The 26,471-nt window shown below is 38.9% G+C and overlaps 1 protein-coding gene across 1 annotated transcript in view; it reads right to left on the bottom strand.

Annotated features, from left to right (window-relative positions):
* The window catches only part of TPK1 (thiamin pyrophosphokinase 1), a 314,655-nt gene that overhangs the window by 190,062 nt on the left and 98,122 nt on the right, over positions 1-26,471 (bottom strand). Inside the window, exon 3 of the mRNA XM_050891078.1 lies at positions 8,303-8,372. Coding sequence (XP_050747035.1) covers positions 8,303-8,372 — 70 coding nt within the window. The remainder of the gene's footprint in view (positions 1-8,302; positions 8,373-26,471) is intronic.

The following is a 26,471-nucleotide window of genomic DNA, read 5'->3' as shown; positions in this document are numbered from 1 at the left end:
ACAAACCCTCTGATTGAGAGACCTGGGATTAACTGAAAGTGTCCCTATATTCTCCTTTCTTCAGCCACATTTTTTTCCCTGTTTTTTCCAGCATTACTGTTCTGGACAAATCGTGACCCTTTATTTTCCTGGTTGGCCATTATAACTTGGCTTATGGTGCTCTTACTGGGACAACACAGTTTTATGGGCAGAGCACCTCACTGGCAGCCAGGAGACCTGGTTTCTAAGTCGAACTGTCCATCTGTTTTGTATTTGCTCATCACTCCATCACCCCAGACTTTTGTCCTGGTCCGTCCCATCTACTCCTTAACAAGATTAGGATCTTTCCAGAAAAGCAGTCTCTCACATTTAGGTCTGTTGATGTGGCTAAAACAACAGGGTCCTAATGCCGTCTTTGAATGTCTTGAGGTATCAAAAAAAAAGAAAATCTGTGGATTTATGCCAAAATGTGTAGGTACCTCAAGTGCTAATGGAGCTAAAGTCTGCCTCCACCTAGGACCCTCTACTCCTTATTAAATTCCTTACTAAATACTGATTTAAGGAGGAATTATACCTGGTCCTTTTATAGGCTTAGCTTTAACAAAGAAGTAACAGAAACTCTGATGAGACCATGTGAACAAGGACACCATTTTAGCCCTTTTTAAGGGCTACTGCCTGCATTTTAAGGGTGACTAACTGAGAATCTGAGATTACTTGATAATTCACTGGATGACTTTGAGCTAACTGGGAACAAAACAAAGGTCTGGATTCCCAGGTCTCTGTTTTAACCAGCAGACAATACTCTTACTCTAGATGAAAGCTGGTGTATCTACCTCTGCCACTTGTGAGTTCAATTAATTCATTTGAGGAATCATATTCAGAAGTTCTACCTAACTGTGCTTTTTTTTTTTAAACTCTTTTCCTGTAAAGAAAGCATGGTCCTGTACTAAGTCAGTAACTTACTTTCAGTGTCTCCTGAAATAAAAGAAACAAGGCATGCATGCATTCGTCCACACATGTACATCATGGATGAAAAGCTAGCTGTTTCATAGCTTCTGTAAGAGTATGATGAGACTAAACCTTCTTTCTAATAGAGGTCTAACTTCCAGGAGTCACAACAATGGGCAACACTCTCACCTCCCATCATTATTAGTTATAAATATTACTATTATTATATAGTTTCCATCTTGACTAGCAAAAGCAACAGAAATTCAGTATAAGGAGTAACTTAATCTCAACTAAATTCTGCTAATATTTATAAGCCCATGTGCCCTTTTTTTTTTTTTTTTAATCGGATGATAATCTGCTGTTTGATTTTCAGGTTGAGGGGATGGTGGAAAAGCCCTTGTCCATTTTCTGTTATGGTTTATGGAATATAGTAGTAACTATAATTAGGACTTCCAAGTAAACGTAGCTGTAAAACAGCTTTTACAGCTGGTTGCTGGTGTCTCCCTCAAAATATATCTCCACTTTGTGTGATCTGCAAAACACAGTACTTCTGCCCCTCCTAATATTCTCAAGTGAATCTGAACTATGGCTATGCAACTCCCAGATTTTTCCTTTATAGCATCTGATGACTAACTGAATAGAAATAAAGCACTATAGTGACTTAGCCATTAACTCCAGAAGAATACATACTCCTGGTCTGAGTACCAATGATTTTCACCTCTCATAATTTCTGTGAGCATTTGATTCAGAGACCCAATAAGCCTAATATGCCTAGTGATGTTATTGCCCTCGTACTTTCAGGAAACACCTCCCAGGACAGGAAGCTAATCGTGGTTTAAATTGGGGACTGAATCTAAGAGTATCTCTTGATATTCAGCTCTTGATATCTCAACTCTTCATTGTTTCTGAAACAAACTTTGAATTATATTTACAGTGCACGGCTACCGGAATAAAAATGTATTTGAAAATGTAATCGAGTGAAAGTAATTAAATTGAATATATAAATGAAAAAAGCCAAAAACTAGATGATCTTAATGTATCTTGAGAATTTCTCATCTGCACTACCAATGTATCTTGAGAATTTCTCATCTGCACTACCTGAAACAAACACATTATGTAACTCCAGATGGATTCATCTTTCCAAACACTGAGAGACAAGTTGCTTTGTTTTTTTGAAATTTGTTAGTGCCTGGCTGTTTTCTAAAGTAAGCCAGGATTTAAAAATGGATCCCAAGTCAGGTATTTCCTAAAGGAGCAGACTGTGGATAGGGATGGATTTTCTGAACACTCCTGCAGAATTTATTAGGATAAACTCAAGATCCTGATTTTGATCTTTAAACAGTGCTACAGTTTTTAGGTCAGGCAAAAATATCTGATGTAAAAGATTTCCTTAAGTCATTTGACGAACAAAGCACTGCCTCAGCTTTCAACTTTCTTGGCTTTCAGACTGTAATCCCTCAATTCAAAGAACTCTTCACCATCAGCAGCAACGGGAAAGCCATTTCAAATAGCTTTGACCTCACAGTTCCAGAGGCCAAGTTTTTTTTTAAACATTACTGAAACATATCCTTAGATCAATGTTAATAAAGCAAAAACCTCACATGTATAACTATGTCACATCCTCCCCAAAATATACAATGAATAGATTTTAAAAGACAAAAGACCACTGTACTCTTCTAGTATAACTCTACACTCAGAAAATCTCATTCAATGTTTTCTGCATCAGTGCCCTAAATTTTGACTGAATATAGAATAGCTTAAAAACAATACCCAGTTTAATCTGAAGAGCTGAAGCAAAGAATTCCTCTCAACCCTACATTAAGCTACATCAATGGCTAATTACCTTCATAAGTACCCTATTTCTAATCCAATATGGAACACATTGAAGTATATATTAATTTCTCACTCTATAATCCTATTAGGGACCCACTTTTCCATGAGTAGAAGGTTATTCAGGAAACAAGATAAAAGACCCAATTTTACATATGGGTATTGCTAGCTGTTGCCCCGCTGTTGCTTTTTTGATGATCTTGACAACGGAGACAGTGGTTTCTAAGATTAGGCAAATTCAGCGTAAGTTATAAATAGCCAATTGAACCAGCCAACAAAAGGAAGACAAGACAGCTGGTGAATTGGCGCTACTAACCCTCTCTAATTGCCAAAACGCACACATGAAGCCATCAAAATATACAGACAATTCCACTATGAGTTATCTTTCTACTTTTCACACAAGCAAATATGCGACTACTTTTCCTCATGGAAGTTACACTAGCTTAGTGTTCTTATTCAAAGGTTAAGCCTATTAATTCCTTTTCAAACTTCTGAGGCAAAATAAAGCCCTGGAGAATGCATGCAGTATGGGGAAAAAAATGATGAGTTAGAGATCTGTGTGCAATTGCAGAGCTACAGTCTTGTTGGGATCACAGAAACATGGATGGAGCATTGCAATGAGGGGAATGCAGGCTCTTTAGGAAGGACAGGATGGGAAGATGAGGAGGAGGAGTTGCCCTTTATGTGAGAGAGCAGCTGGAGTGCATGGAGCTCTGCCTGGGGATGGATGAAGTTAGGCAAGCTGAAGCCCAAATGGAATTAAATCTGGCCAGGGCTGTCAAAGACAACGTGAAGGGCTTCTATAAGTATATAGGTGACAAAAGGAAGACCAGGAAAAATGTGGGCCCATTGCTTAATGAGACAGGGGACCTGGTTACACAGAACATGGAAAAGGATGAGGTACTGAACGTCTTCTTTGCCTCAGTCTTTACTAGCAAGACCAGTCTTCAGGAATCCCAGGCACCAGAGACCAGGGGGAAAGACTGGAGCAAGGAAGATGTACTCTTGGTGGAAAAGGATCCGGTCAGGGAATACGTAAGCAAAATGGACGTATGTAAGTCCTTGCGCCTAGATGGGATGCACATGAGTGCTGAAGGAGCTGGCTGACGTCATTGCAAGGCCACCCCTGATAATCTCTGATCAACCACGTTGACTGGCAGAAGTGCCCAAAGACTGGAGGAAAGCAAATACCATTCCTGTCTTCAAGAAGGGCAAGAAGGAGGACTCAGAGAACTACAGGCTGCTCAGCCTCATCTCAGTCCCTGGGAAGGTGATGGAGCAGCTAATCCTGGAAACCATTTCCAGGCATGTGAAGGACAAGAAACTCCTCAGGAGTAGTCAGCATTGAAAAGTTTGTGGTATGTCTAAATTTATTCATTGATACTTACAAGTACAAAACTCAGTAAGTGTAAGCTGTAAAAGCTGTACAATTAAGACTTCTATTTTCCACTTTAGCTTTTCAACACAAAGCCTAGGACATAGAAGAGTTTGTTAAATCCAAGTTAAAGAAGTAACATGACCTTGTACAACCAATACCCTTGATTCATTCTGACTTAAGTGGCTTCTTTAAATCCTTTGTGGGGGGAAGGGGTGTCACTAAAAGACAAACTTTATGTAGCAATCTGTATTCCTGAATATAAGTTGCTTCTAAAAAGATTTTTTTGAGGTCCGTGCTTGAAATTTAGCAGCTACATCAACCGGAAATCTTTACAAAATTTTTTCCTAATGTTCAAACACACATGTAGAGCTTCTTGGAGCTGCCTCCCTGCATGCCCAGTTCAGAGAAGAATTATATAGTAGCAACTGCATTTTCATGCATCACCTAAGTAAGTTCACCTCATGAATGCTTTATATGTAGAAAATGCTACATCAAAATACACAAACATTTTTCAGTTTCACTGCTACTCTTATACTTTATGCAGTTCACAGAAAGAAACTGGAAGGGTAGTGAAAGTGATGTTCTTAATGATTGTAGGCAACCCACCTCATGTCATACAGTAAGTCTGATATACTGAAATACTAACAAGAATCCCAGAAAGCCAGTATTTTTTATGATAAGATTACCCTTCCTTTTATAGAGCCCACCGCTCCCCTCTTTAACCTGAAGCTCTTAATGTTGCAAAACCTAAGTACACGATGGATTTGACATCTCTCTGGAAAATAGCATCTGAGACACAAGTACTAACGATTGTTTTTAAAGGTGCCAATACGATGATAGTTTTCGATGCATCTTCACCTTCATGTACCCCAAAGCCAGTGACACACAGGTTAATCAATGCCTTAAGATTTAATCAGAAAGTGTTGACAAAGAAGTTGCTGTAGTGTGATACAGATAAGCAACAACCTAACTCCGAAGTGGAAAACAGTACTTCACAGTCATTCAAGGAAATACACAACAGGATAGGCAAGCCAGACACAATAAGGCAGAGCAAAAAACCCATAAAGATCAGTAACTGGCCTTTAACTCTGATTAGCTGCAAATGTTTAGCAATCAAGAACAGTTTAGCAGTAATCCTTATTTCTAAGTGGGAACTGGTGTTAACAAAGAAAAAAACATAGTCTAAGGAAAATAACCTTTCTGGGCTGTAGATGGAGAGAGAGAAAAGCAACAGAGCGCAGGAGTCTGTCCCTTCTTCCCTCCCACCTTTCCTCTGCCCCCAACACTGACAGCTCCCAAGGACAGGCCTCTCTAAGGAAAAGTTATCCTGCCCTTTTGGTTACTATTCCTACTCCTCCGGCTCTACAAGGCAATTTGTTTTAACACATCATTGAAAAAACCAGCATGATTTCTCCTCATTATTAGTTACAAAAATGAAGGTTTTCTTGGGTTGGTTGGTTTGTTTTTAAACAAGAATAACTGCAATTCAGATTTGTTGAGCTAGTTTTTACAGAAACGTATGGGAAAACCAACCAACACATCATAAAAATGACACCACAAACACAGATGAAGACATATAACATCTTACATATGTTAATCTCATGACCTGAGGTCACATTGCTAAGCCAGCCTGCGCAGTGCTATAGAGAGGAAGGAGAGAGCTTCCTTTGCTTGATGGGAATAGGTGAACCACTCAAGCACAGAAACAAGTCAAGGCACCGATGGAGAAAACAAGAAACTGGTGGAGGCAGGAAATGGGGGGCCCTTGAATCTGCTCTTGCTGCTTTTCATTCAACAGCATAGGCTGACTTAACTTGAGAAGCAAGTTAAAGAATTGTTGAGCACTGGGTAAGCCTCCTGTAAAGCATCTTGCCTAGCTTCAGCCACAGCACTTTATGAACTGACTGAAGAGAGGACAATAAGAGCAATAAGAAAAGATGACCAATAAAGAAAGACCAAACAAGCTGGGCATATTTTAGCCTAAAGCAGAGGAAACTGGATTGGGGGCGGGGGTCTCCCACTTGCAGATTTTTAAGAACCAGCTAACTAGGTATGCATCAGGAATGGAAGAGAGCGCTTTGTCTTCACCTTAAAGCAGAGGCAAGGAAGGATGGATCTCTTGAGGTCATTTCTAGCCCTATATTTTTCTAGGATTTGGAAATGGATCCTTCAAAATAGCAACAACTACTTCACTTATCTCCAAAGGAAGACACCCCTGTAACAGTCCCATATTGCAAGCTGTCCTTTTCCCAGAATGTTATCATTTATTCCCATTCTAAAAGACTCTTCACACACTTTGGTGTCACTGAGAATCAAGCCCAAAATATCAATCAAGGTCTTTATTTATATCTCTTAGATATAATAATCTCTCTAGAATTAAAGGACTATAGTTTTTAGGTTTTGATACAACACAATTAGATATCAGGGCTTTGAATAAAATAGAGTTTTAAATAGAAGGTTAAGACAGCATTAAAAAAAATGATTAGCATGTCAGTAGAGTCTGAGCAGACAGCTCTTTAATAACACTGGACAGGTAATTTAAGGGAAAATACTTCAGAGAAGTAAATGAATATTCTTTCCAGCAGAATGATTTCTTTAAAGACAAAAATCAAAATTATGCAGGTCTTTTTTTTGTTTCAAAAGAATCACTTTGAAGGTAAAATATACCCACCCAAAGCAATTAAGATAAGAAGAAGAAAGACAAAGAAAAAGAATACTCCAAGGGCCAAGTATGTAAGACTGAAAGAACTATTCAGTCAAGGTATAATCATCCATTTTCCTCTGAATTATATTTATTTAATATGAACATAAAGGTGTGCAGAAGAGATGAATGGGTATAGGAGAAAGTAAAATGAAAGCTCTAAAATGTTGTTCTTTGGAAAGCATCACCATTATCAAAGAGAACTGCTTGCTGCAGTCAAACAGATTTCTGTTTGAATTCAAGATTAAGCTGTGCATGGCTCTGTGAGCAACTACTAGGAGAAGAGAAATAGAAGATTACAGAAGGAATACTTGTACAACAGTTAGTACTGCTTGACAGACTCCAGTCTCGGTTTTAGCAGTTGTAGATCTCAGCCATCAAACTTCTCACAGGTGACAAAGGAAGAAATTTTAAGTTAACTTTTACTTTAAGACTACAGTCTTCCTCTCCAACTCTGGTCTTTATTCTGAAGGACAGGAGGAAACTGAGCTTCCCCTGGCCTCCGTCATACATTTGCCATGAGATGAAACACAAAATATGTGTCAGATTTTGCTGTATGAACAAAATAAGTTTGTAAGTTCTACCAAATATCTGCCTCATTCCTTTGCCCCAAGAGTCAGCTTTATTAATTTATTTGCTTTTATTAAACTATTTATTTAGGAATTCTTGCTCAAAACAACTGAAAATCCTAAAGACAAGCAAAAAGGATCCATAGTAACCTCAGATTACACAGCGTTCCATGGTTCCACTACAAAAATGAGAAAGCATTTGAACGCAGTATTTTGCATCACAACTCCAGCTCAACACTTCTGAGGCAGAAACCTGGGATATTTTACAATTTTAAATGCCATTACAGAAAACAAGAACATATTCTACTTTCAGTCATGTTTTCTCACCTAGCATATACATTTATAGATAACCTCTGTACTTGCCTTTGGTCACGTATGATGCCCTGATGCTAATTTAGAAATAATTAAAAAAGAAAAGTAGACTTCCTATTTTATTACCCATCTCCCTTCACAAAGCAAACAGATTTCCTCTAAGGCCTCACAAGAAGAATGAAGAGGACATAATCTATTTCAGCTCCTTGTGAGAGGCATCAGATGTTCCTCTAGTCAACCCTTGCTAGGGGTACACCAAGTTTTTTCAGAGGCTGCATCAAAGGCCTAGCTCTGATGGATGCATAAAATAAGACAGACTGAGAGCAGAGCTTTCAAGATGAAAAAAGACCAGTGGGCTTAAGGAAAACAGATATTTCAGGCTACCTGTGTGTTTTTAAAAACTATAGCTGGGAATAAAAATTAAAGATAATGTGGAGAAAGTATTATACTACCTGCCACAGCTCGTTAAGGTACCATGCACAGAGCAGGCAGCTACTTCAGTAACTGAACAGATCCTATTCCTCCATATTTTACTTTCATTGAGAAGAGGTAACTTCAATGACTTCAAGTTTATTGTTAACATACCTGTCCTGGCTTCCTTCTGTGATGTGATAGAGACGATTGGCACCTCCATCAGCACAAGCTCTCAGTGCAGCTGCAAGTGAAGAAACAGAACATCAATGTATTGGCATTATAAACAAAAAAACCACAACCAGTTACTCCATTACTGTCATTTCTGTGTAAACTCAATTGTTCATTGCAGCACAGGGAATAAACTTGAGATCTCATATGGCTTTTAGCTTCCTATACTTGACTACTTCCCTTGTTTCTCTAAATGGACATTTGAACTGGTTTTATCAGACTAGTGCCAATCTTCATCTGACTGTGTCACTGTACTTTCCAAATAGCTTATTTCTATCTATCCTAACCTACTGCCCAGTCAGCTTAAACTACATGGGGGGCAAGCATTCAAAACCTGAAAAGGGCCCATCCTCTATGTATGGGCATGTACTTGTCTGAACAAGTGGGAACTTGTACCTTAAACCTAACAATCTTCTCACCTAGGCAAAAAGTTCGCAATGGTGGCTCTACAATGACCTGCATAAAAACTGGGGGGAAAAAAATAGTTAGGCATGACAATACCTGTTTTCTCTTTTTTTCCCCTCCTATGAAACAAAAATGATAACTCTGCTACCGTTCCTATGCTGTTCCACAGACTGTTTGAATCATCTGATATAAAGCATGTGGGTTAGGTCTTGGCTTTAAATCTTGAACTACCCTGGTACAAAAGGAATAAACCCACAATAATTTTCAGTGTTTCCACATAACTTGGGGACTGCAAAGGGCACGTGCCAATAACTCCAATTGATTTAAACAAGCACAGACATGCTGTTCTCCTTGTGATCCCTTTGTTTATACAGACTTAAGTCACAGAAAAGAGACAAGTCTAACACTATTATTACAAAATCAGACATAAATTGGTATATTTTATTCATAAGCATCCCTATTAATCATCATTTAACTAACTAACAGTTCTTTCATGTGATTTTTTAAATACGATAAGCTATTAAAGATTGAAAATTACCATCTTGTCTTAGCAGTCTTTATCAGTTTTGCTCTGAGATGCACAAGTCAGATAACTGCAGCACGCAAGATAAAAGAAGCTGTCGCTTCTACACTAGAGCAGAGCGTTCCTTCCAGGTCTGCGGGCAAAGACCAACTGGTAGACCTGAGAGGGCTGAAAGTCAGAGGATCGGGGGGAGGAGGAGAAAGGCAAAAAGAAGAGAGACAAAGAAAAGGAACAGCCTGCCCAAGTTTTGGGAAAAAAAGGTATAAACAATCAGATCAGGTACTTCCTGCTGCTGAGAATCCAATTTTCAGCTAAAGCCGCTTTACTTTGGTGTTTATTTCTCGGTCAGAACCACCTCTCAGCAGTGATACAAACCTACATTTTTCCTTTTGGCACTCATTAGGTGGGCAATCCGCCTCTCCCTCTAGCTTAGCCATCAACTTAGCCAGCCTATACAAATTGGGACAACAAAGTTCACCTCTATATCTGCTCTCATCTTTAAGCCATTCTTTCTTATTTGGCTGCTGAACTCCCACCACAGGGAATGTTCTGTATGGGTATATCCACCACGCAGTACCGTGTGACCTTGGCTGAGGCTTTTTGGAAAAAAAGAAGAAACCAGGGCAGCACAAAAGCTACCAGTTCATCACAGGTAGCTTTGGGTACAGCAGCATTTTTCCCGTAGGCTGCAAGAATGCGCAGAGCAGGAGAATTAGCATTGCACTCCTTCGTATCTCTTCTAGCATTGCTCCTGCTCCAGTGACCCCTCTTCTCTCTTGTCCATAGTACTACAGTACCCACTATGGTAAGCACTACCTTTCTCAGCCTTCTTGCATAGACCATGCTCTGCTCTGTCTCCTTATCCTACTTCACCCACTCCTTCCAGCAACCATCCAAACCCATATTAACAAGCCAAGGTCAAGCAGATTTGATCCTGACAAACCTTATTAGCTGAGATCATTTCTGAATTATGGTAGCTGGCCAACCACTTACCATGGTGATTCACTGCTTCAGGCTCTTGCCAGGTTCCTCAACCATCCTGGTGAATATAAACATCACAAGACAAAAAGAACAACTTTTTTTGCCCTCTGTGTTTGACCGGAAGCTTTTAACTTCTCCTCTCACTTGAGGTTACAACTGAAACTGGACTAATGTAATTCCTTTCACCTGGGCATATTTGTTAACTTCTCTCAGGGAGTTCGGCTCACACAGAATTTAGTAATGGTCCACTGCAAGAAGAGTGTGTAATACCTGTCCTTAAATTAGCTATCTGGGCCATCGGTTTATTTAGCAGATATAGGGCATCTAGAGCAAGGCCTAGGACCTAAGCAATTACAGAATCTTTTCTCTCCCCTTGAGCTACAAAAGCATTTCATCAGTTGAGACACTCTTTATAACCAAAACTGTAAGAATGCTGCAGAAAAATTACTTTCTAACTTCGGGTACAGAACCTGCCTAAAGGATGCTTCCCAGGCCAAAGACAGCCCCAGCTTCTTCCTTCTGAGAACAGTGATTTTTACGTCTATTCTCCCACATTTTAAACAAATAAGTGGCTTATGACTTCTGGGGAAAAAAAGAAAGGATGAGATACAGAAAAAGAGAGATGGAAGAGTCTATTATCTGTCTCAATTACTTTAACAGAGCCTTAACTGTTGTAAATTGTCCATTGAGACCAATGGACTTACCATAAGTGAAGCCTGGCCTAAGATCTCTTCACCTGATCTTATTATTTTAAAACAACATGACCAAAAAACCAAAACAAAGTAAGTATTACAAAATAAATCAGTCTTCAATCAGTCTGGTACGTGTAAAACCACTGAGATTCTCCCAAAGACCTGAAGGTGCCTAAGTAACAGGTCTATGACACTTGTATGCTGTTCACATGGATATGGGGCTAGTATTTGATATCTCAAATCAAAATAGTTGCCTTATATAACTGCAATTTAAAGCTGTCCCCCACATATTTATTCTTACAAATAAGAATTCTTACAAATAAGAACAGTAAAAAAAAAAAAAAAAACAACAACTTCGGCAGCACTGTAGTTATTTAGAGAAACTATTTATGAGGTACGGATCCTTTACCAGCAAGTTAATAACTTACACTGGAATGAACCAAAGCCCCAGATGCTTTAAGTAACTAGCAGGTAATTAACTGATTGGCTGGAAGCCAGTAAATCATATTATTTCTACAGCTATGAACCAAGCCCTGCTTGATAAGAAGTAATGATATATATTAGCTGGAAGAACATGTATCATTATTATCTGGAAGTGTTTAAGGAGATAGTCAGCAATTCTAAGCTTACAATTCAGATGGAAAATTCTCTATGAAAAGATAATAGGAACTGATTTTATACAGTGCCTTTTATATTAGAGACAAAATTGCTTTACAAACAACAATTTGGCCAAGGTGCACCACAGCAACCGCGTAGGCAAATCTAGCAGTCTCTAGGCACTTTGCAACAGCTTACACAAAACCTCATTAATTGTTTCAGCAGAAACTGAAGGACCTGAACAAGATCGGGCCTTTGTTTTGCTTGGCATCCTGAAAACAGACAGACCCTCTTCCAAGAAGTTTACAATTTAAACAGATGAAAAAAAACAAATTAAAAGGTGGAAAGTGACACAGAGGGATGAAGTGCTAATGGTCACACATGGGTCAAAGACAAGTTATCTTCCAGGGCAACCAAAATGGATGGTGGGGCTTGTAGAGGGAAGAATAACTTAAGTGGTCAGCCAGAACACAGAAGGCCTTGCACACACCTTCTCTTCTGACCCAACGGTTACTATCCCATTATTGGAGACCCCCTCAAATTTGCTAAGTGCGCTGCACATGGAAGTACTCTCTAGCTTATGTATGTTAGAAAGAACTAAGTCAGTAAAGACATTATCTAAAGGCTTTTAGTTAATCCTGCCTCTATGAACTGAGCCAGACTAAGGAATGGTTGTCCAAGTAGCTCACTGAGCTCTGATGGGTCAGGAGGACCAACACCTCCAGCGAAGATGCTGTGATATGCAGTTGGGAGCAGTAGCTTTTTCAACCAGCACAACTGTAAGCAGAGGAGACCTGTGCCCTTGGCCACCCTGCTCAGCTGGAGAGCCCCAAGGTAACTGTTTCATGCTTTTGTTATCAGAACAGACAACACTAAGAGCACAAGGGTGCAAGTGCACTGCAGTGCTAGCTCAGTGTGCGAATCTGCACTCCTTGGCATTACCACAATTAGGACCTTTCCAACCTGAATATTCTGTGTTAAGCTCCGCTCCTCACAAATAGCTCTGTCTGTCAAATTACCACCTTTTCTATCTGTCAAATTCCTTTCTGATATAACTCCAGTGTCATTCAGTGAACTAGGGGATGGAGACATAACCGAAAAATCAACTGTTTCATTGTGCTGCCTAGTGGAAGAGTACAGAAGGGCGAACTCAATGCCACTGCCAATAATTGCTATCCAAGTTATTGGGAGCAGTATATGTTCAGTCCAGTAGTGTTTGAAAATACAAGAAGAGTAAATACCCTTTAGCTCCACCTATGCTGAGGAAGAGTTAACGTCAAGAGCATATTATCAGCCCATGATATCTCTGAATGAGTTTCTCATAAGGCAATGTGAATGAAGAAACCAAAGTCTTTCTGAGTAATGTCCTTCATTTTAAATGGTGTCTCTTCTGCTAGGAACCAGTGAACTATTTCCCTTTAGTGACCAACATTGAGAGGCCAATTTTAGGGCTAATTATTAGTGAATATGTTTTTACAGAAATTATTCTAACACAACAAAAATAATGGAAAAAATTATATTTATATTTACTTTTTTGGTAAATATAAATAACTTCCTGTCACTGTGAGACAGGATATGAACAGCATATCAAACACAAAAAGGAAGGTCTTGGCTCTGAGCTAACTAGTCCTGAAGCTTTTTGCAGAAGAGAAGCAAGTATTTTATCACACCTTCAATAGCCCTGCAAATTCAGGTGGGGGAAGAGACTCTACTGAACAGATGCAACTCTTGCAGACTGAGTAAGATGAGGGCATAAAAAGGGAATACATTTATACACAGTACCAATACCTGGGGAAGAAAAGCATAACTTTATTATTCCTATTATTATTCCTATTCTATTATTCCTTGCAACTAACATTTAAAATACTTTTTCTTTTTTCAAACAGATCTTGAAATTAATCCATGTTTTTGCCTAAATTCAAATTTATGATATCTCCCCTTAAACTGCCTTAGTATATCCCCTCTGTTCCTTTTCTAATTTTACACAACTTCTTCTAGGTATGCAGTCTGTTTCCCTCATTTATTTATTTATTCAGTAACATGGTAACCATAATTAACCTGCCAGCATAATCTACACATAAGAGATCCCTGCTTAATTAATGACTTGGAGCACTGGTAGTAATATATATGTGATAATATATGGTAGATATGCAGGGAATTGCTTGGTTTGCTTGATACAGTTGGCTAACACATTTTTGTCTCAGCATTAATAAAAAAATACCAGTTACCAGCAACAAAATGCATAATCTGTATTTATGTGCTTTCTCTTTTTCTCCTTTGTCTTGTAGAAACTGCAAAAACATATTTAACAAATCCATGGCTTTATATGGCTGCAGATTGCTAGCTAGGGGATCTATCTGCATCTCAAACTATTCCCTCCCACCCATGTGTTTCTACCTGTGTTATCAGGACTGTATGCAACTGCTATTATATACCAAGTACAGTGCACTGCAGACATCTCTCTTCTGGTCATCTGCAGCTCCGTTAAGCAAATCACCTGTCAGTCCATAATAGTTTTCTGCTTTGCAGTTGGACACTGGTCTTGCTAAGAGGCTTTTTAACTAAAATAGGTCTATCCTTAATTTGTCTAAAACTGAAAAGGCTTAGCTCCTGTCACCGCTATTTTAAATTTGCAGCAGTGCACAGGGCTTTAAATAAGCATGATAAAGAATGTCACCTGCTCTCAGGATATTCTGTGGTTCTAAATGAAATTAAAGAGATATATAGGTGCTTTCTAAGCTGCTGCTATAGATGCACATTCATGCTGCTGTAATCAGCAGTAGCAAGAGCAGTCAGCCTTCTGTAGTAGTACTCAGCACTTTCTAGGATTGAGCCCGTTCTTAGGAATTCCACCGAAAATTCCTCTTTTTTTGCTCTTTTTTTCTGCCATTGGCAATTTGCAATTTTTCATGCATAATTCCAGCCTAGGAACAAATTTTAGTTTTACAAATGCTGCAGAGAAAACAATGGTTGCTGTTCTTACATTGTCTGTGTATCCTAGAAAGGCCCATCAGCTACAAATGACTCATACCTGACTTCTATACCATCTGTATCACACAAAGAACATAGAAGCCCAGTAGTCCTCAAGTAAATGGATCAAACTCAAGCTGGCAGCCTGCTTCCATATGGACTGGATTATGGATCTTCAGATGAAAAACTACTGTACATCTAGTAAGGTATTATATGTTTCCTACAAAATTGCTGCGCTTCTTTAATCACTCTGCTTTGAGCTGTAAACATCATAGAGATCTCAGCTAAGCAGAGGCAGGATTCATTAAGCAATTAAATATGAGAATACAAGGAAGGAACCAATGTGCTGATTAATTAGGAAACACTATTTTTTTCTCAGCACATTGATTCAATATTGAGTAAAAGCCACACAGATAACATGTCTCTCTAAAAAGTTCACACAGAAATTAAACAGGGAAAATTAAACAATTTCTCCCACAGACAAAAACCTCCCCTGAATTTTAGCCAAAAACTAAGTTACACAGTCATCAAAACAAAATCTTACTTAAAAAAAAAAAAATCCTAAAAAATTTAAAATCTTAATGCTCACTTTGCAAAAAAAAAAAGAATAAAGGAACAGATCAACCCTTTTAAAAACAAAATGTTAAGTACCAAAAAACACAACCGCAAGCGAAAAAGCCCAAGTATCAGTAAATATAGTAGTAGTAATGTGCTGTCAGAGAGGGAAGCAGGAGAGCAACTGTGTTTTCACTAGACTGAGTTTCTGGACTGTCTTCAGGTACACTTCCACGCAGAGTTCATTACAATGATTCATATTCAAGGCTGCTGGGTTTGGAGTAATCTCTTGTCAGGTGTTAGATTTAATATTCCTACAACCCTCACTTAGGATATGATTTTCTCTTCTTTCTCCTGTCATTCTTCTCCCATTCTGTCAAATGCGGGAGCTCTGGTACTTGCCGCGCTGCCTTACACCCATTGCTGTAACAGGCTCTGCACGTGGGAGCAGCCCCGTGCTGTGTCACAGCAAAAACCAGGAGAAAGGAGCCCAAACGTAAAACAAATTACTTGCTGCCATCATTTCGACTAAAATCTAAGTGACCTTTTCATGACAAGGCTACGTGCCTTGATGCCACTGGGGGAAGAATCAGGAAGAAGTTTATTCTTTTCATTTTCTCCTTTTTTTTGCTCTCTGTTTGAAAAATGACAGCTAAAGCAATGATGTAACATTTAATCAGCTTTTCTTTTTGCCCTGAGCACACATGTATTATTACCAGGTAACAGTAAAAAAACAGATTAGGGCATACAACAACAACAACAACAACAACAACAAAGTGCACTAAAGTGCATAGTGTTAATCCTGACTTTTTTCCTGATAAACTATTTGTTTTGAATGTCTTTAAATAATAATTTGTCAAACCAAAGATCCTCACAAATCAAACAAGCTGCTGAAACACAGGCAGGAGATCCTATTTGTGTCTTAAATTCTGTCTTTTCCACAGTGAGAAGGAATCCACGCTCTCTACAATCATATATTTGCATCTTATTGACGGCTGGTCTCTGACACCAGGAATTCCCAGGAGATTCGCAAGCCCTTCCCGCAGTGCCATGTGCCAGCCCTGGGCTGGGTTGGATCCTGGTGTGCAGACTAACATGCGAGTGCCCTGGAGCTTGTTCTGGACTGTGGCTCTTCCCTCGAGGATGTGCAATCGGTAACCGAAATCTCTCATCCAAACATTGCCTATGTAACCCCCAATCGCTGATGAAGAATCCACTGAGTCTCAAACATCAAACCCCTACAGACACCATGCCGGCTATCCTTCATAATACATCCCATTAGGTTGCCTTTCAAATACCATCTTCTTTCATTGCTTCATAAGTACAACATGCCTCACTAACAAAACTTTACTATAACCTGTCTACCGGTGTCCTATACCTAAAACAAACACATACATCAAAATATAATTGAAGGTAAAGTAACTGAAAGAGTGTGCAGCTAGCTTTTTTCTGCATCCGTTACCTGATTATCAAGTGAAATGGAGAGGCTTCAACATCAATTTTATTTCTGAAGTTTTTAAATTATATTGTTTAATAACTCAGTGTAACGTGCACTGGCTTCAAGCTCTGAATGCAACTTTTTATTTCTTCATTTCATATTTTCCATTGCTGCAACATTGATTTCTGACACAAGGAAGACAAACAGCTACAAACATGATAGAATACCCCAACTGCCTGCAATTTTAATTGCCAGTCAGCATTGTTATCAGGCAAACTTTAGTAGCAAGCTGACTCTATTCCTACATGGAAAAAACTGGCAGAAAAAAAAAAATCACCTTTATTAGCATTAAAACATACACATTTGCACAAAGGATCAGATTGTAGAGAGAAAAAAAAAGCTTTTTTGATCTGGCATTGCTAATTCAATGCCAGCAGTAGCAGCCTGTGTGCAATCACGGCTCCCTACCCCACAGTGAGCAGGGCGTGGGGCAGGCAGGGAGGCAAGATGTGGAAAACAGTGGTCACCTGTGCCAAGATAGCAAAGAAGGAGAAATAATCTACTACTACTACTGGCCACCAGCAAGACTATGTTCCTCATCAGTGCTATTGTCTCTTCTGCTTCCACTGAACAATATGCTTTAATAATTCAAGCCAACCTGCAAGTGTAAAGCAACGAGCATAGGTTCATATTCATGTCTATGATTAAATATTTTCAGCTAACACATTTATATTTCAAATTTTGTTTGCCTAAATTGGATTTGCAGTAGCCTGCAACTCATCAAAAAATTAATCACACACTTATTTTAAATAGCACAAAATATATTAATTCTCATGCTACTAAAACACACTCTGTTCCTTAGCAGCCCAGAATAGATTTCCACACAACCATTTTATATCACAGTGTAACAAAAACTTTTGTGCGTCAAGGAAATTTCAGAACTCATGAAAGTCAGAAACTCCAATTTTGTTAAAAGACAACTAGAATATTACAATGCATAAATTTCTGAACCAATCAAACTTGTACCAACACCTTCTTGAAAAATTATATAAACTATTCAAAAGAATAATCTTGGTCTAAAAGTTGTTTGGAAATAAGTATCAAAGAGTGACAAACAAGAAACCAGAGAAGGAAAAATTAAGATGGTAAATACAATTTCCTAATGCATGTGGAACTGCTCTTTATAATGTATTTTCTAATGTCTTGATAATATACAGCTACTCTATGTTCGTGCTACATACTCTTGTGTATAGATCATTTCCCCTGCTCTTAACAGATAAACTGTTCAATAGATATTCAAGCAAACAATAATAATAGTAAACAATAACAGCATCAGGAGAAATGGTCAAAAAAAAAAAGGAAGTATTCAATCTGAACAAAAAAAAGGTTTTATGGGGCATTCTTTAAAGGCACCATAAGCCAATTTAAATCGAGAAACGGGCACATCTTGTGAAACTAGCCCAAATTAAATGAATACTTCAAAACACTGAAATTAAGCCAGGATGGCTTGGAACTACTTCTCTAAAACACTGGGAGCAGATAATATCATTACTTCATTTACGACAGTTTCACCCCTTTATATCTGACTGACCCCCACGTCTTTTCCGTCCTCTTAACTCTCAGATTTGGGCAGTGGTAAGCTACAGTGCAAGTTTCCTCAAGAAACTGGAAATATAAAATTAGCTATGAAGTAGACTTGATCTTGCCTGCTTTATTTCATATTTGGAATAGCTACAAGTACATATACACTGGCGTTTGCACCAATTTAAACCAGAAAGGTTTCATGGAAGCAGTGGATTTGCATCACTGTTACTCTGGTACTGGCACCCAAATACAGTTCCAAGGACAAACCTGAATGCAATTTTGATATTACAATGTATTGCTCCTTTTATGAGAAGAAGAGTTTTAGCTACCTGCATCAAGACTAATCTTGATCCCCAAAATCTTCCTACACAAAATAAATCTAAAATTGAAATAATATTCTTGGTAGGCACTTTCTTTTTGCTAAATTTTCCAATGGTCAAGAAAGAAGGTCAGCTAGTATAAGTTAGCATACAGACATAAAAGATCAGATCTATGGTATAATTTTGTCAAACGTTTCTTTTGCTATTCATATTTGAAAAAAGAGTAGAAAAACCCATAATGAAGGATGAAATATGTGTGTTCTTAAAATAATATAGAAGGTGTGAGTTAACATTTTCAAAATAAATAATCAGCAACAACAATCACTTTCAGAAAGTTTTTAGTTATCTTGATGAAATGATAAGTTAAATCATCACAAGACACAAAGAAAGCTTCTCTGGACAGGTAGAATCAGCTACAAACCAGACTAGAAACTGTAATTCTGAGTTCAAAATAGGATTTTTTATCTGAATTCTCTTACATAATGCAAATGTAAAACCAACACTGTTCTCCCTGGGGGAAAAAAAAAAAGAAAAATTAACATCTATATGCAAACAGTCTGGTTATGAATGAAGATGGCATAGCAGTAGTTTCCCAGTTCATAAAAGTGATGAACAAACAAGTGCATTGATTTCAAAACCTCTCTTTAATGAGGCTATAAGAGAACCTTCAGATGACATTTCCAAGTAAAAATATTTGTAGGAGGCAATCTAGAGTTTACTGAACAAAACTGAGTGTATGTTCTCAAGGGGAATAAACTTCTGTGTGACAACTCTCCTCATAGCAAGGCTGCAAACAAAATCAGAGGCTGCACTTATAATACACGACCTGTGTATCATCCACGATGTGCCCGTGGGAAAAACACCAGGCTGTATCAGTGTTCAAGGCATCCTCTATTCCTCCCTCTGAGATAAGAAAAAAACCACCACCATCTGCCTTTTGCAGAGAATTTTCACTGAAAATTTTATATTCTGGTTCTCCTGAGGATATACACTTATGACACAGCTTTCCAAACGACAGTGCAGCTGAGGAACATAATGCCATTAGTTCACCGAAGTCCTTAGATGATCCATATCTAAGTCATCCCTAAAATACAGAAAGTAGATGCAAAACCAAAAGTTTTGTGTGCATGCTATATGAGGACCCAATTCAATGCCTACATGAGTTGGCAGTTTTAGGCAAAGCTAATGAGGACCTGAAAACCCAATGGATAGCAGCAAAACACAAGATTGAAACTGTAAAATTATAAATTTACTGGAGGTAAATCCAGCCTTTCAGAAGATTTTTAATATAGGGAAGTCCATAATTTAATACTATGGTTTGGGGAATATGAAGTTTGGATATTAGTTAGAGAGCCACCCAATTAGTAACCCATGTAATATCAGTAAAACATCAGATCTCTCTCGCCAGTTTGCTCTTCCATGGAAAATGCTGAAGTGCTAAAACCTTAGTTTTGATATTCTTCCACAAGAAGGTGTGATGGGAAAGGGAACTGAGAGGATGCTGTTCACCTGCTGGCCTCAGGTAACCTGTCTAAGGTAATTCATTTATAGAACTTCGCATTATGCAAAACCAGCTCTTGTCCTCTACCTCTGAAACAGCATCATGGCAGTTCCCTAAGGCATCCTAAAGGGAGAAAGGCTTAAAGTGAATGGAAAAGTAGAGTCTCAGTGGGGACTTCAGCCCCCAAATTTGGGACTGCTCAGTGTTTTAGGAAAACCTGTAAGCTTCTGGACTATTCAAAAACTATTTTTAGTAGCAGATTTGTTCTTATCTAATTTCCAGTTACAAAGATGATCAGTACATTGCAGATGATTTTTATCAAAATACTACAGAATTACTGCTTCAGGCCTTAAATTTCAATGTGTTACAAAGGTAAATAGCCCTAAAAGTGCAAAATTAAGGAACTTTTTCTTCTCATTTTGGTCCATATTTTTCATTTTGAAGAAGACAGACTGGACTTATGCATATATTAAATTCTGAAGTGAATTCATGGAAACCGGGTAAGAATTCTTTGTTTTGTTTAAATTACCTCCTAAACTGTATTATATCCTCTTTTAAATTAATGCTAATATGGAAGCATTTTGCCATCCCTTGATCATAAGCCAAACCATTTAATCTTTATTGAACAAAAATATTGGCCTCTTCTTTGGGGCCATTTTCTCCTTGTAGTTGAAACCTGCGCATTCGATAAATAAAACCTTAGATTTAGCACACCTGAGCTTATTCGGAAAGTCTGCTTTAAGAACACATTCCCAGTGAAACAAACAAGCAAAACCCCAAGACACAGTCTTGTTCAAATGGTAATACATTACACATTGTTAGCTGCTGGTCTTTATTCTCAAAATGGTTCAATGAAAAAAAACCCACAAAACTATACAGTAGCTGTGAATCTTACTATAGCAAGTGTTCCTTTTCAATGTTGCTACTTAATTGCAAATTATCACCCTTTTAAATTTTCCATAGAAACACAACTTACGAGGGTGGGAGAAAAAATTATCCTAAGTATATCTAATATATCTTTATTTAAATCAGCCAAGTGTTGGCCAAAAAGAATATCAATATTCTATTTAATTTACAAGCTCTGTCCATAATAAACACTTCATTATCAGCAACAGAAAATATTAGAAGACAGGATGTTCAAATGTGATTTGAGTCACTGCACCAATCCCATGCTACCCTATCTACCAGATGTGCTGGAGATTCCAGATTAGTACATGACATTTTCATTTGAAGTAGTGTGTTCCTGCACTTGGCCTGGTTTAAATCAATATTGCTAGTGAAGAGCTGGCAAAATGTTAAAAACTCCCTTTTACTTGTTTAATCTGGATTTCATCTTTCATAAGCCCTTGGAGCCTACAGTATTACCTATTGGGCTTTGAAGCACAAGAATTATACAGAAGTCAGTCTTTTCACTTGGCTCTTATCTCCCTATTTTAAAAGAAGAGAACTCCTGTCTTCCCCAGATACTCAGTTATCTCTCCTTCTGCTCAATCGTTCTTGACCAGGTCCTCTGCTACCTCCCCTTGGTCCACATAGGGGAATTCCCAGACCAGAGCCATACATGTTGAACATTAAAGACAGTTAAAAAAAAAATAAAAACAGAAAAACACCACCCAAAAACCCCAAAACAAATCAAAACCCCACAACAAGCACATATTATTGTGTGTAAGGAAGGACTTCCCTCAATTCATCTAAAATACTTATTTCCTCACTACTTTTTACTAGTTTACTTCCAAACGCCTGTGTTGGTCATGCATTAGCCAAGACACTTGAGGTCAAGTTCAATCAGCCCACTTCAGCAACGTGTTCAGAGCAGGATCCGTCCTCCTAAGAGGTCTGGTGAAAGGAAAACAATTTCTCTTACTCTTGATTTGATAATACATGACTAAGCCGCTAAGGCAGACAGCTGTCTTTCTGCAGTGTGAAACACCTAACACCGGGGGACTGTTCTCCCTAGCAAGGAACAGGAAAAAAAATGCCCTAATTTCACACGTGACACTAACTGTCATGCAGACCAGGAAAGACATCTCTGAATCCTTGATTCACAAGATGCTACATGGTACATCTGTACCATAAAGGCAACAAGCATAGTTTCACCAATGAAGAAAAAGATCTGCTGTTGCTCTGCTTAACCTGCACAAGGCCTCGCCACCTGCTTGAAATGGTCACCAGAGCTTCTAACAGATTGTGTAATTTGGAGGGCTTTTTTGCTTAAAGAAGCAATGAGTTCTCTGTGAAAGATCAAAAGATGATTAGACTGCCATCTTTATAAACTAAACTAAGGTTTAAAAAAAGAGAAAACTAGAGACCCTGGTGGTTTCATTTATCTTGTGCACAGGTAAAACTGAGTATTATCAAGTCACAGTTCAACCTATCAATAGTCCCCTTGCAGAGAAAAAGAGTTTCAGAAATTTGGTTTAACAGCTAGCTTTCCCATCTCAGAAACATTTGATGTTGTTGCTCTTTTAGCAAACCAAAATCAATAGCTGTGAACAACAGATTTAAGTTAAACTTTCCTTTATGTGATTGATTTTTCCTGTAGCCAACCCCACTCCTAACTTCTACAGTTTTAAAAGGCTTATCTGGAGGAGCATAAAATGGTATTTGCTTTAGGCCATATTTTGAGAGGTTCCTGCACGCAGCTGGTCCTCATCCCCTGAGAAGGTCTCCGATTTCAGTGAAGCCACCTGTGCTGAGCAGAGCTCTACTCAAGTATCAGGATTCAAACCATACTTATCACTCTGTCCGAACACAAGATGCTCATAAGAGTTCAAGCCCTAACGCTATATATCTTTGCTCTTTCTCTCTTCACTGTCTGTCTTGATTCTTAATAGCTCCCTCTTTGCCATTTCATCTATTCCAGCTTCCAGATGCACACATCATCTCATCAACTCACGGCGACACAAATACCTTCTGTCTGCCTCACTCTTTCTCCCACATGCACCAAAAAAATTCATCTCCTCTTCTTCACCTACTGTCTCCATTCTCCCCCACTACTGCTCCCCAGCCTCGTTGCCTCCTATTTCAGGATCTGCTTTATGAACCGCGCAATTATTTTACTGTACTTAAAATTTAACATTTGTACAAACATATTCAGAAAACAAAGAAAAGAGGACAGGTTCTCATAAAATAAGCAAGAACAAAAGGGGAGCGGTCATGCTATTTCTTTCAATATGCAATGACCTCGGGCACTGTCCTGTCACTCTACCAAGGATGAAACTGCCGAGCCAAGCTGTTCCCGTGCCAGCAGTTTCCCAAAGCCCATATCACACTCCAGGCAAGCACAGGATGGAGGCAAACAGACCTTGGGGAGGGTGGTCTGTGCTCAGAGAGCTGCAGAGACAGCACTGCTATTGCTCTCTCCGTCTGAAGCGCTCTCAAGCCACTGGAGAGCGGGGAATTGCACGCTACCTTATGCCTGGTGCAAAGATCCTGCCTCCTTCCAGCAGCAAGCAGACAAGGGTCACAGTGAGAAGTCATCACTGACCCTACACCCCCCGCCACCACAAACCAAAGAGAAAGCCTTTGCAGGAGAAGGAGACACCCACCTGCCCCCAAGGAGGTATCCATCTGGTTTCAAGAGTAAAGAATGGGGACAGACAGGAAATTGAATTATATCTCTCTCCTTCCCAGGCATGAGTGGTGCATTTCCTCACATATAATGAAAACAACAAGCAGTGTTTAAAGAAATGTTTACTTCCTGACACAGCTTAATTCACTGGGGCATTCCCAGTCTCTCCTCTTCTAAAGAGGAATGACACCACCCATTCAACAATAAAATGACGCAATATGCATTTGGAAAAAAAAAAAAAAACAACCTAAAAAAAGAGAACTGCCAAAACACTGTTCCATTAAAAATAAGAATACTAAGGAAGAAATGCTTGTATAAGAGGAGATAATTAAAAGTAACTGTACAGAAAAATAAAAAAATACAAATAATTAAAGCTAACCTTTAAATTATTATTGCAGTCTCTAAGAGAACTGCTGCAAACTTAGTAATACTGTTTGGAACATCAGTCATTTTGCTCTTGCTGAAATTCATTTCTGATAATGCAATGGTAACATCTCAGGAATGATATTAAGTTTCTACTTTGTATTAAAGTAGAGTTGTATTAGCATGGTACAGTATGTGTATCCCTGCTGGGATTACTTTCATGCTGGAAAAAACAATGTTATTTTTCTATTACTGAAATAAGTTATCTATTTTGACAGTGGAAAATATATTTTACTGAACTATAAACTAACAAAATCTCTCATCTAAGAGGATATCACTAAAGTTTCTCTTCTGGTGTACTTTCAATTCCTAGCCAGCAGCAACTCTGCTAATTTTTTTCCACAAACTGATTTGATTTGTGGCATACCTGTGAGCCCATATACTAAAGTTAGCATGTCCAGTCCAATTACTCTTGCCCAATCCTTGAACAAACTACTGGGAAATCTGCCTGAGGAAAGAACAAGATTGCAAATGACAGATCTATGTCTTCCTGAACAAAACTCAAGCGCCCCCCTTCCAGGATCTCTCTTGATCCAGTCTTTGCATTTGGCTACCTCCACCCTAAGAGAGTGAGCCCCTAAGCAGCTTGGAGGGAAGGAGAAATGGGGAATCAGTTACGTTTATATTCAAACACATATGTACTTTACTGACATAATTTTCCAAAGCACTCGGCCTCATCCTAACTTTTGTTTTTCAGTTTAAGCACGGGGATCACTGGTTTCCATTCACCTTTCACACTGGTGAGTTACCCTGAACCTCGTCCAGCTGACCTTAACCCATCTATTTCTTGTCAGCGCATGGAAGAAATGAGCTCTAACAGGGATTTAAAAGGGGAAGAGGGGAAGAGAGGGGAGTCACCTTATCCAACAAAATCTGCCTTCGGTACAAGCTGCAAACAGTTCCAGATGTGAATTAGGGAGGTTATCAGAGACAGGCTTGGAATCAAGCCCCTAACTAATGGATTAAGACCATGGTTAGCAAATACTGGTACTTTGGCAAAGTCCAGGTTTTAGCCACGTAATTACTTCAATTCAAACCAAAGTGTACATTTCCAAACATACATCCCAATTTGCCATTGCTGAATGATGTGTAACTTACAGTGCATTTTGTATCAGTTCTGAAGCTGATACCAATATAATTCCTCGTGCTGAAGCCACACATCACACCGCACCTGCAGAGTAAAGGAGCTTCGATAAAAAGAGATTAAATTATCATATAGGTGGTGCAAAAAGCAACATGGGTATCAAGTTTGGGACTGGCTCATTTACACCATGTGCGTTCCAACTGCTGGCCTGAGGGGCATTTTTTTTCTTTAGCGATAACACCAGATTCAGGAAGAAGATAGGGAACTTGAATATATTCTAGAAGAGCTCCTAGCAATCAATTGGGGTGCAGAAAATTACACCTTTGAGCTAAGAACTAGCTTTCTGTCAAGTCTGCCTGTGGCAGCAGGTGTCGCTGTAAGGCAGAGGTATGGCAATTAGTAAATTATTGGGACATAGACAAGAACAGAAGCAGGCAAAGATGCTTTGTGGTACGTGGTAAGAACATAGAAATTCTTGACAGCTGGTAGCTATGCACACTTTTTGTGCTAAGTGTTTTGGTTGCAAACATGATCAAACAGCAGATTGCTAGTATACACCTGCTTAAAAAAAGTATGGAAACTCTTACTATTGAGGTAACAGCTTGCATAACGGCATTCATTATGTGTAGTTTTCCATTTACTTACTGAGTGCTCAGTCCTCTTCCACACATTAAAGAGTTTACTGCTATTCAGTGCAAACAGAACTCCATGCAGCACCCAGTTAAGCACCTCTGGAGCAAGGCTCATCATTGATTCCTCTGAGAACAGCTTGGAACTACCCAAACGGTGCCATTAAGTTCTTGCAGTGGGCCTTTTAGGGCTAAATTCATACAGAAATTTCTGTCACTCTAGTGTCCAGTCATTCCAGGTTACAGATATTGCATCTTCTAGGGAGCAGTGTTAGTTGGGTTACACCCAGCACAAAACAAGGCTCAGAAAGCCTCTTTGTTCTGCTCTTCACTTGTGTGCCATTTCAGCCAGAGGCTGGGATTAAGGAGCACCATTTTTGACCTTCTTCAGGTCCTTTAGGATTCTGTAACTTGTTTCCTTCCAGACTGCCTGGAAATTGCAGGGGCTGATGTCTTCCTGAGAAGAGAAGGGTTTTTTCAGGAGGGTTTTCAGCCTGCTGTCAAGGAGTCTTTCCCTTTTACTCCCTCATGCCTGAAATATTAGCCTTCAGTTACCACTGACACGAAAAAGCCATTTTCTGCTACAGCATTGAGCCATTTTACAAAGAAACTGCCAGAGAAATTAAGAACTAGTCTTCTGCTACAAAGGCTGACAAGGCAAGGGGAGTAGTTTAAATAACGACAAGGCTAGAAAAATGCTAACTCACAGTCCAGAGACTGCTAGAACAATGGTGCCATGATTTACTTAGATGGAAAAGAGGGCTGTTCCTGCTTAAGAACAGATCCTACAAGGTCTTGACTTCTGTTACGACCCAGACCAGAGGGTCGTAGAGGTTCTA

The sequence above is a fragment of the Gymnogyps californianus genome, chromosome 2, assembly GCF_018139145.2.
Source record: "Gymnogyps californianus isolate 813 chromosome 2, ASM1813914v2, whole genome shotgun sequence".
Taxonomy (NCBI): Eukaryota; Metazoa; Chordata; class Aves; order Accipitriformes; family Cathartidae; genus Gymnogyps; species Gymnogyps californianus.
This window is presented reverse-complemented; position numbering and strand designations above follow the sequence as displayed.